This window comes from Capra hircus, chromosome 5, assembly GCF_001704415.2.
Source record: "Capra hircus breed San Clemente chromosome 5, ASM170441v1, whole genome shotgun sequence".
Classification (NCBI taxonomy): domain Eukaryota; kingdom Metazoa; phylum Chordata; class Mammalia; order Artiodactyla; family Bovidae; genus Capra; species Capra hircus.
In genome coordinates this window covers 30,972,775-30,984,909 of record NC_030812.1, presented here as the reverse complement: position 1 = coordinate 30,984,909, position 12,135 = coordinate 30,972,775, and the positions used below count along the sequence as shown (strand labels likewise).

Here is a 12,135-nt window from a genome sequence, read left to right as displayed (position 1 = left end):
GACCCAACCCCTCTGTGACTGCATGAGCACAGATGGCCATCTGATTGGTTCCATAAAAAGTTCTTTAAGTGGTGCCCTCAGAGTAGCATTCAGAACCACAAAGGAAATAAATGAAAAGAAGGCACATTACTGCACTTGATGTCATAAGAGAAGATTTTTCAAGAAATGTATGCGGTGCTGCTGCTGCTAAGTCGCTTCAGTCATGTCCGACTCTGTGCGACCCCATAGACAGCAGCCCACCAGGCTCCCCCGTCCCTGGGATTCTCCAGGCAAGAACACTGGAGTGGCTTGCCATTTCCTTCTCCAGTGCATGAAAGTGAAATGTATGTGAGTTGTACAGAATTTGAGCTTCTTTAGTAAGACTGTTTTTCTCCTTTCATATAGTGGCCAGTATTGCAGAATGATACTTCTTTAAGATATGCAGAAGAATAATCCAGAATCTGTGATATTTCCAATACTGAGAAGTAGAACTACTCAAATGCTCATTATTCATTGGCAACAAAAAGAAAAGGCCATCTGGTATATCAAGTATCAAACTCCTGTGACACGGGTTCTCCCATGGAGAGACTTTACCACTGATGTGTCAACCTGTGAAAGGAAAGACAGAAAACTCTGGAGCTATTCCCACCGAAAATGTCAAAAACCCAGTAATATCCTCCTTCATTTTCTGATGGTCCCATATTTTCATTTCTGGAAAGTTCTCTATGAGTTTTAATCTGCTGATGATCCTCTCCTCCACTCCTAACCACAGTCACTTGATGACACATTCCATTCATTCAAAAGTCTGAGGTTCCTACTATGCCCATCCCTGGCTGCTGAGCTAGAGATGGTAACTTCCCACTCCTTGGAATGGTACTTTCCTTGGAGAACCCAGGTATCACTACTCTCCCAAAGATGCAATTGTTCCAATTGTTCCGCTGCCTTGCACAGCTTATCAGAAATTTCTCTCTTCCCTCCACGCATAACACTGAGGGCCAGTATATCTTACAACCTGGGCATAAATCCTCTCACTGCAGAAAGTTGACACCTGGAATGAGGTGTCACAGATAGATACTGGATTTCTAGGGCTACTAATTCCCCCTAATTGGCAAGAATTCCATTAGGGTGGTAGCAGGAGATATTTCTGGCTACTTAAACAGATCTGATTCCCATGGAGACAGTGTGAATAGTGTGAGGGAGCATAGAAGCAGACAGCTCTGAGAACAATCTCCAGTGGGTGAAGTTGTCTTCAGTCTCTGACCAATTCTAACATTTCTATCTTTCTCTGCTGATCAAATACCTCCCTCATGCACATAAAGTCTGAATTTGCCCCTAAGCTTTGAGGTCCCTTGAGCCAACCTGTCCAGACTGACCCTACACACACACATCATTAATGCATGAATTCATTCCAAAAATGTCTGTAAACAACTACTGTGGGCAAGGCTTGTCTAGGACATCTCTGAAATTCTCTTTTCACAAAGTTTACCCTTCACCATGATCAACTGCCCCACCCTTCACTTTCCATAGTTTTCTCATATTTTCACTCTTGTAAAAAATCAGACTCAGCCTCTCACAGTTCAGCCTGAAGTGAAGCCAGTATCATCCACTTGGTAAGTAAATGAAAACTTGTAACTGAATGCTTTGATCCAGAATTGAAAGGAAAGATTTTATCAGGGTTTAAAGAAACTGATTACATCTGTGTAAGGTGTTGTCTAGCCTCTTGAGAAATCTGTATACAGGTCAGGAAGCAACTCTTAGAACTGGACATGGAACAACAGACTGGTTTCAAGTAGGAAAAGGAGTAGGTCAAGGCTGTATATTGTCACCCTGCTTATTTAACTTCTGTGCAGAGTACACCATGAGAAATGCTGGACTAGAAGAAAAACAAGCTGGAATCAAGATTGCCGGGAGAAATATCAATAACCTCAGATATGCAGATGACACCACCCTTATGGCAGAAAGTGAAGAGGAAATAAAAAGCCTCTTGATGAAAGTGAAAGTAGAGAGTGAAAAGGTTGGCTTAAAGCTCAACATTCAGAAAACGAAGATCATGGCATCTGGTCCCATCACTTCATGGAAAACAGATGGGGAAACAGTAGAAACAGTGTCAGACTTTATTTTGGGGGGCTCCAAAATCACTGCAGATGGTGATTGCAGCCATGAAATCAAAAGACACTTACTACTTGGAAGGAAAGTTATGACCAACCTAGATAGCATATTCAAAAGCAGAGGCATTACTTTGCCGACTAAGGTCCGTCTAGTCAGGGCTATGGTTTTTCCTGTGGTCATGTATGGATGTGAGAGTTGGACTGTGAAGAAGGTTGAGTGCTCAAGAATTGATGCTTTTGAGCTGTGGTGTTGGAGAAGACTCTTGAGAGTCCCTTGGACTGCAAGGAGATCCAACCAGTCCATTCTGAAGGAGATCAGCCCTGGGATTTCTTTGGAAGGAATGATGCTAAAGCTGAAACTCCAGTACTTTGGCCGCCTCATGCGAAGAGTGGACTCATTGGAAAAGACTCAGATGCTGGGAGGGATTGGGGGCAGGAGGAGAAGGGGACGACAGAGGATGAGATGGCTGGATGGCATCACTGACTCGATGGACGTGAGTCTGAGTGAACTCCGGGAGTTGGTGATGGACAGGGAGGCCTGGTGTGATGCAATTCATGGGGTCGCAAAGAGTCGGACACAACTGAGTGAATGAACTGAACTGAACTGAGGATGGGGAAGTTAGGTCACCTCCTTTCTCTGTGATACCCTCTAAATCACACAATGCAGCAATTGATGTCTTCATGCACAGTAAATATGGATGCAAGAGAAGAGTGAAAAGAGTTCTCTAGAAATACCACACTGACTAAATACAAGAGATTCCAGATATATTCTTACCTACTGTGAGGCCCTGAGTCTGCCATGGACACTGTGGTCAGGTCTCCCTGTGAATAAAGGTGGAATGATGAACACAATTTTCAGAATAGGTTGAAAATATCCAAATAATTGAGGTACTTTAAAATAGTTAAGCTTTGAAAAAAAAAAAAAAACTAAGTCCAATTCATTATTTTAATTTGCTTTAATACGTTTCATGAGAAAGTTTTGCTTTCAACAATATTTATGTATTTATCCATGCATAATCCTCAAAAGTAAATTCTTCAGTTGCCAATGCTTCATCAGTACTGGATCCAGGTTCTACAGATACACAAAGGTAAGCATTTCACTGTTTGTCCAGACCCCCAGGTAACATTCACTAATTTAAGATGGGCTTAAGCTGATAGCTTTGTTAATGTGATCAAAATTTAAGCTTCTCCTGATTATTCAGTTTATGGTCATAGATTGCTGGCAAGGACAGAGTGACCAAAAACAGGTGCTCTGTGAAAAAAAGCAATTTTAACATTTTTGTGAATTCAGAAAGTTACCTTGAGTTAGATGGTAGAGTGCTAAACAAAAGAAGAAAACTGGTCAGTCAGCCTAAAATGACCAAGACAGGCAGGAATCTTCATATTATGAGACATGCCCTGGTACAAAGAACTATGAATTAGGGTTCAAAATTATCCAGAGTATAGCATCCCTTCCTAAATGTACTGCTCACCATCCTGGTCCTCATGAACAACTAAGTGAGACCAAGGGCAAGAGGATGAAAATTACGGTTAAGAAAAAACTGTAGTAACATTTCATCCAACCCTCAAAGAGCAATAAAGGAATAATGCACCCATATCAAAACTGGAAGGAGCTTCTTCCATTATTGCAAAAGGTCTGTACCCTCTAAAGAGTGATATATCATCAGGAATTTTGCAGTGACATGAAATAACATGATCCATGTTAATAACAGCATCCTTGAAATTCAGTAGCAGAACTTTTGCCAGGCATTAGTGCTATTTGGAAAAAAAGGAAGGAAATTATGCTTGGAGGTGTGGGACTCTGGTCTGAGACACCCATGAAATACCATATAGAAGTTTCTAGATTCATACTAAAGGCATAACTGAAGCTAACACAGAATGGAAATGAAGTATAAGAACTGGTGGCTTATGATTGCTGTTATTATGATGGGATCCATGTTCACAAGGGGTTCACAGTGTGGAGGGAAAAACTGAGATGTGTGTTAAACATCAAATGAGAAAAGAAGCAAATTTCAGACTCTGACATAACACAGGGAACCTAGCATTTGAACAGAGAGCAGTAGGGAGCAATCAAGACAGGGTACAAGAGAAAAGCTCAGGCTGGAAGGGCCATGAGAATGTAGATCAACTAAATTAAGAAGGAGGACATTTGAAGTAGAGAAAAGTAGTATAAACATAGACAGAGGGAAATACAAACCAATCTAACATCAAAAGTAAGTTAAAACTTTGAAAAGTTAAGGAAAAACAAAGATGAACTCCAACTGTAAGAGTAGGAAAACAGTCTATGATGCCATGCACTAAAATTAGATCTGACTTAGCCAAAATAAAGGAATTCATTTCCTGGTTCTTATACTGTTTCTCAACGTGTCATTATAAAATCTTCATGAATATCAGTTTCATCATGAATAAAATGGACATGAGTGACTGCCAAAATAAATGACAAAATCACAGTAAGAATAAATAGAAAGGGATTAAGTATGGACCCTATACATAAAAATCTCATTAAAAATTAATATCCTATTAAATTTAAAAGCTACTAGGTGACCATGAGCAAAGAAATAATGATTGGGGGAACAAGGAGCTGAGAGAAGACTTAGAACAACTGCTGCAGATAATGGTTTTCAAAACTAAATGATTATAAGGATTTCTAAACTATATGAAGAATTCAACTGAAATGAAATACTATATATGAGTAGATGAGCCAGATACAATCATTTTTTCAGTTAAAACCCTATGGAAAAAGAATAGGATTCTCTGAAGTATGTGAAGACTATGACACAAAAACAAATATAAAAAATCAACATACACGCAGTGAGGACAAGTTTGAGATGTTATCACACAGTATTCGGGGAGACCAGGGAGGGATGGTGAGGAAGAATGATGATGACATAAAGGAAAGGGACAATGACAAGTGATCTCATTTCTCTTTCTATTGTCCTTCAAGGAAACAGCCTCCACAAATGGCCTTGAGGAACCACAGCACCATCACCGAGCTCATCCTCACTGGGCTGTCAGACGACCCCCACATCCAGGCTCTGCTCTTTGCGCTCTTCCTGGTGATTTACCTCCTGACCGTGATGGGGAACCTGACGATGCTGCTGCTGATCAAGGCTGACTCCCACCTCCACATGCCCATGTACTTCTTCTTGAGTAATCTATCATTCCTAGACCTCTGCTTCTCCTCTGTCACTGTGCCCAAGCTCCTGAAGGACCTCCTGTCTGAGAGGAAGACTATCTCCATAGAGGGCTGCCTGGCTCAGGTCTTCTTTGTGTTTATTGCTCCAGGGACTGAAGTCTGTCTGCTCTCTGCCATGGCCTATGACCGCTATGCTGCAGTCTGCCACCAGCTGCTCTATAGCCAGGTGATGAGCAACCAGCTCTGTGTGAGGCTCGTGTTGATTTCGTGGGGTCTGGCCTCTCTTGATGCAGTCATCATTGTGCTTTTGGCTGTTAACCTGGACTTCTGTGAGGCCCAAACTATCCACCACTACACCTGTGAGCTGCCCTCCCTCTTCCCCCTGTCTTGCTCTGATATCTCCATCAATATCAGTATCTTGATCTGCTCAATCTTACTCCACGGATTTGGAACCTTCCTCCCAATAATCTTCTCTTATGCTCGCATTGTCTCCACCATCCTGAGCATCAGCTCCACCACAGGCAGGAGAAAGGCCTTCTCCACCTGCTCCTCCCACCTCATCGCAGTGATCCTGTTCTTCGGGTCAGGTATGCTTCGCTATCTCATGCCTTCGTCTGGTTCCTCCCTGGATTTGCTCTCTTCCTTACAATACAGTGTGATCCCACCCATGCTGAATCCCCTTATCTACAGCTTCAAAAGCAAGGAGGTAAAGGGAGCTGTGAAAAGGACTTTGGGGAAATATCTGCACTATTGCACAGGTTGAACTAAGTCACATTTACCCAGCATACCTGGAAAGACTAAATTTCTTCTTGTGTTCCCTCCTGTTCTGTTTCCAACCTCTCCCCCTACACAGAGTCAAGTAGGACTCAGGAAAGAACACACAGCTTCCCTGAACATCCCAGGTAATGATTACAAAGGAACCCTCACTTTTGAGACCCTATTTGGAAATTCTATGCTGTACCGAAGTGGGACACAATGTAAAGAAACACTTAAACAAAGCCCATCAATAATAAAACATGATTATTAGGGGGGAAAAAACAGGGATTATTCAAATTCTCAAAAGGCATAAAAGTCACAAGAATTTCTACTTAAAATGATTCATAAAAAAAGATTCAAATCATTCTTCCTGTATTTGATAAATGCTTCATAATAAAATGTCAGATTGGGAGAATGACATTTGAAATAACCAGAAAAAATTTATTATAAGCTCATATTACTTATCAGAATTATGCAATTTCTCTACAATGTATTTATATTGATAAGATCTGATATTTAAATTTCCATAGAAGAAGTAGAACCTATGAATATTTGAAGATGACATAATTCAATGGAAAGCCTAAAAACTCCTCATAGGAAAATAAACTTGTTGGCACTCCAAAGAATTTAATAGGCAAAAAATTAATATTAATACAATCAGTACTATTTCTATATACTAGCCACTGTTAAGTAAACAAAAAATATGCTTCAGGCAGAAAAAGATACATTCACTCAGGATTAAACTTGATAAGTAGTTAGAGCAAATACAAATAAACTCAAAAAATTAACTAAATGATATAAAAGATGCTTAAATTAATATAGGATATATTTTTAGACATACTCTCCCCTTACAGTTTTATGCAACCAACAAAAGAAAAACATTGAATTTACAAGCAATCTGGAAATCCAGAGTTCTAGTCTTGATTCCATAGAACAATTAGTGATTCAATCTTTCTTTTTCTTTCTTTTTTCCTTCTATTGAATATGTCATCTCCATATATTGGGTTTTAATCTAGGCATTATGTTTTTTACAACACGTAACATAGCTTTTGTTTTTTGTAGAGTATTTGTTGGAGAAGGCAATGGCACCCTACTCCAGTACTCTTGCCTGGAAAATCCCATGGATGGAGGAGCCTGGTGGGCTGCAGTCCACGGGGTCGCTAAGAGTCGGACACGACTGAGCGACTTCACTTTCACTTTTCACCTTCATGCATTGAAGAAGGAAATGGCAACCCACTCCAGTGTTCTTGCCTGGAGAATCCCAGGGATGGGGGAGCCCGGTGGGCTGCCGTCTATGGGGTTGCACAGAGTCGGACACGACTGAAGCGACTTAGCAGCAGCAGCAGCAGCAAAGCTATTTGTATATTCTGTTCTTGAACTTTATATAAATGGAATGATTCTAATTCTAAAATTAAAATACTGGATATATTCAAGACTTGATGAGGCAGTGGAGCAATCAGACTCACATATATTGGTGGTGGAATTGTAAATAGGTTCAATCACTTCAGAAAAATATTGGGCAGTATCTACTAATTGCACACTATATGTCTACTCTAAAATTCATTAATTATATTTTTAGGTAAATATGAAAAGAAATGAGTAAACATGTCCAGAAAAGACATTAATAGAATAGTCATAACAGTTCATTATTGCAGCCAAAATCTATAATAAACCTAAATGTCCATCACTTGGAGAACAGATAAACAAATTCATACATGTAGTATATTTATACAATGAAACATAATACAGAAAAATTTTAAAACTGCAAACAATAAGTGAATAAATCTCACAGACACTATGTAACAGAAGCCAGATATAATGGGTACTTGTTTATTTATATGAGGTTAAAGACAGTGAATTGGTCATGTTTCTATTTTCTTAATTTCTTTTCCTCGCCTTTACTGAGATATAATTGACATATAATTTTGTATACGTTCAGTTCAGTTCAGTTCAGTCGCTCAGTCGTGTCCGACTCTTTGCGACCCCATGAATCGCAGCACGCCAGGCCTCCCTGTCCATCACCAACTCCCGGAGATCACTCAGACTCACGTCCATCGAGTCAGTGATGCCATCCAGCCATCTCATCCTCTGTCATCCCCTTCTCCTCCTGCCCCCAATCCCTCCCAGAATCAGAGTCTTTTCCAATGAGTCAACTCTTCACATGCGGTGGCCAAAGTATTGGAGTTTCAGCTCTAGCATCAGTCCTTCCAAAGAAATCCCAGGGCTGATCTCCTTCAGAATGGACTGGTTGGATCTCCTTGCAGTCCAAGGGACTCTCAAGAGTCTTCTCCAACACCACAGTTCAAACGCAACAATTCTTCGGTGCTCAGCCTTCTTCACAGTCCAACTCTCACATCCATACATGACCACCGGAAAAACCATAGCCTTGACTAGATGGACCTTAGTCGGCAAAGTAATATCTCTGGTTTTGAATATGCTATCTAGGTTGGTCATAACTTTCCTTCCAAGGAGTAAGCGTCTTTTAATTTCATGGCTGCAGTCACCATCTGCAGTGATTTTGGAGCTCAAAAAAATAAAGTCTGACACTGTTTCCACTGTTTCCCCATCTATTTCCCATGAAGTGATGGGACCAGATGCCATGATCTTCGTTTTCTGAATGTTGAGCTTTAAGCAAACTTTTTCACTCTCCTCTTTCACTTTCATCAAGAGGCTTTTTATTTCCTCTTCACTTTCTGCCATAAGGGTGGTGTCATCTGCATATCTGAGGTTATTGATATTTCTCCCGGCAATCTTGATTCCAGAGGTGTACAATGTGCTGATCTGATACACTTACATGTTGCAAAATGTTTACCATCTCCATCAATTCACATCCTTACCATTCATTTTTTAAGGTCTGAGTATTTGAGATACATTTTCTTAGCAACCAAGTATAAAATATAGTATTATTAACTATAATCACCATACTGTCTTTTTTTTTCTGCCCTCTTAAGTTTTATTTTTTTTAATTTATTTATTTTAATAGGAGGCTAATTACTTTACAATATTGTATTGTTTTGCCATACATCAATATGAATCCACCACTGGTATACACGTGTTCCCCATCCTGAACCCCCCGCCCACCTCCCTGCCCGTACCATCCCTCTGGGTCATGCTGTCTTTTAGATTCTCCAAACTTACTCATCTTATAACTGGATGTTACATTTTATTTTTCCTGATACTTTGACATCTTCAAATCTTGCTGACCTTGGAGAGACTGTCCACCCAGGGCTAGCTGGGTCCTAGGGACAATAAACAACTCACCTGATCAACACATTTTTCAGATGTAATCTAATTAATCAAGAACCCATACCCTCAATTGCCTCCTTTATTTAGCAATCACACTGCAAGCCACTATCTACATGCTCTAATCACCTCAGGCCAGGTACCAGACAACAAGAGACAGCCCCTTAAACCCAGATTCCACTGAAATAATTCAAATTATTCTATCCTAAACTTGCTTACACTGCCTTATTCATCTCTTCCTACAAAAACACAATAAAGCCTGTTACCCACATTTTCCTCTCACTCTCTCTGCCTCCTGACCAGTCCAAGGCCTCCCTGTGTGGTCCTATAAGTAATAAATTATCTTTTCAATAAAAAATTGTCTCCTATCTGTTGACTTTATCATACCTGACTAATAATAAAACTTACATTTTAAAATAGTCAGGAAAAGTAATAATTTCATAAATTCATTCACGATGAAATCAGAATAGCAGTTTCCTATAGAGAATGGATTGACCAGGAAGTAGCAAGAGGAATCTTTTCAGGCAGATGAAAGGTTTTGGACTTGGTCCCTGTAGTGGTTACAAAGTGTACACTTATCAAAATTCACCAAGCTGTCCCTTTAAAATGGTTGCACTTAATCACTTTACATATGTATTTTAAACTGAAATCAATGGGAAAACTAAACAACCAAAAACATTTGTTTCATGAATGTTCTCATACTTCTTACAGGTACCTATTGCCCATGTCCTACAAATACTTTAGTGAATAATTCCCTTCCTTTCATATCAAGGCAGTATTTTCCCCACTCCGGTCATGATGGGAATTAACCCCCGCTATAAGTCTCAAGGATCTTCCCTGTAGCTCAGATGGTAAAGAATCTGCCTGCAATGCAGGAGATCTGAGTTCGATCCCTAGGTCGGGAAGATCCTCTGGAGAAGGGAATGGCAGTTCACTCCAGTATTCTTATCTAGAGAATCCAGTGGACAGAGGAGCCTGGCAGGCCACAGTCCAGGGGGCTGCAAAGAGTTGGACACGACTGAGAAGCCATGGGGGAGGTGGCAGAGGACAAGTAACATCTTCCAAGGCATCTACCCAAAGCAAAGCTTTGCTTGGTCTCTGCGTTAGTAATGGGTCTCCAAAGAAACAGAGCCAATAGGAGAGACAGACACAGACATGGTGAATTCTAAGGCACTGACTCACACACTTGTGTGGCTTGACAAATCTGGAATTTGTAGAGCAAGCTGGCGTATTCAGGTGAGGCTTCATGTTGTAATTTTGAGGCCAAAATCCACAGGGCAGGCCAGCAGGCTGGAATTTCAGACAGGGTTTCTATGTTCCAGTCCTGACGAGAACTCCTTCCTCTTTGGGAAACCTCAGTCTTTGCTCTTACAGCCTTCAGTTTTTTGAGGCCTGTCCACACTATGGAGGGGAATCTGCTTTAGTCAAAGTCAACAGTTAAAATGTTATATCTAAAAAATACTTTCACAGGAGCATCTAGACTGATGTTTGATTAAACAGCTGGGATCCATATACTAGTTATTTTTTTTTTCACTTCTAAACATTTAATAGGCATTTATAAAACTATGAATATTTTAGGATAACCACAACACCAGTATCGCTACTAATATAATTGACAAATATTTCCCAATAGTGCTTAAAACACAATTCTAGTTAAATTGACACAAAACTAACCATTACAGCCTCTGAGCAAAGAGAAACTGGTTTTTTCTAGCAAGCATTAGTAGGTTAATTCTGTGGTCCCCTTCAGAGATTCAGTGTCTCAAGCATATCTGTCCAGGTATCCTCATCCCACATGTTGTGGTCCTAGTCTTTTCCTAGTGGGACCTTGAATTTAACACAGAAGTTACATGAATTCAGCCTTCTTCATAATTCAGTTTCTGTCTTACTCATAACCTGGGCCTGGTTTGTGGCACAATTTACCTACTTGGTGAAGGAGATATGTCCTTTAATAAAGCCATTAATAAGTAATAATAATAATGCCATAAAGACTCTGGCCTTGGGATGGTATGTGCCTAACACAAGTCTCATTTTATTCCTTTAATATACCAACAACATCACAACAGCAAAGTACCTGCACACTTCCTGTACTTGACATTGTGCCCTTATACTTCAATTTGCATATGCCAACGCATTCCCTTCTACAAGTTTCTCTTCCCATTCACCGCAGGTTAGAAATGTTTGGTCACATGGATCACAGCTTTGTGTAACTGAATGAAACAGAGCCATGCCATGTGGGGCCACCCAAGACGGACAGGTCATGGTGCAGAGTTCTAACAAAACGTGGTCCACTGGAGAAGGGAATGGCAAACCACTTCAGCATTCTTGCCTTGAGAATCCCATGAACAGCATGAAAAGGCAGAAAGATATGACACTGAAAGATGAACCCTCCAGGTCAGCAGGTGTCCAATATGCTACTGGAGAAGAGCAGAGAAATAGCACCAGAAGGAATGAAGAGGCTGAACCAAAGTGGAAATGACCCCCAGTTGTAGGTATGTCTGGAGGTAAAGTCAAGTCCAATGATGTAAAGAACAATATTGCACAGGAATCTGGAATGTTAGGTCCATGAATCAAGGTAAATTGGAAGTGGTCAAACAGGAGATGACAAGAGTGAACACAGACATTTTAGGAATCAGTGAACTAAAATGGACAAGGGTTTCCCTGGTAGCTCAGATGGCAAAGAATCTGCCTGTAATGCAGGAGACCCCAGTTCTATTCCTGGGTTGGGAAGACCCCCTGGAAAAAAGATAGGCTACCCATTCTAGTATTTTGGGGATGTCCCTGTGGCTCAGTCAGTAAAGAATCCACCTGCAATGTGGGAGACCTGGATTTGATCCCTGGGTTGGGAAGATCCCCTGGAGGAGGGCATGGAGACCCACTCCATTATTCTTGCTTGCAGAATTCCCAAGGACA

At 40.6% G+C, this 12,135-nt stretch overlaps 1 protein-coding gene across 1 annotated transcript; it reads left to right on the top strand.

Annotated features, from left to right (window-relative positions):
* LOC102171763 (olfactory receptor 8S1-like) lies at positions 5,000-5,986 on the top strand. The gene has a single exon (XM_018049027.1). The coding sequence runs from the start codon at positions 5,048-5,050 to the stop codon at positions 5,984-5,986; it is 939 nt and encodes a 312-aa protein (XP_017904516.1). The 5' UTR covers positions 5,000-5,047.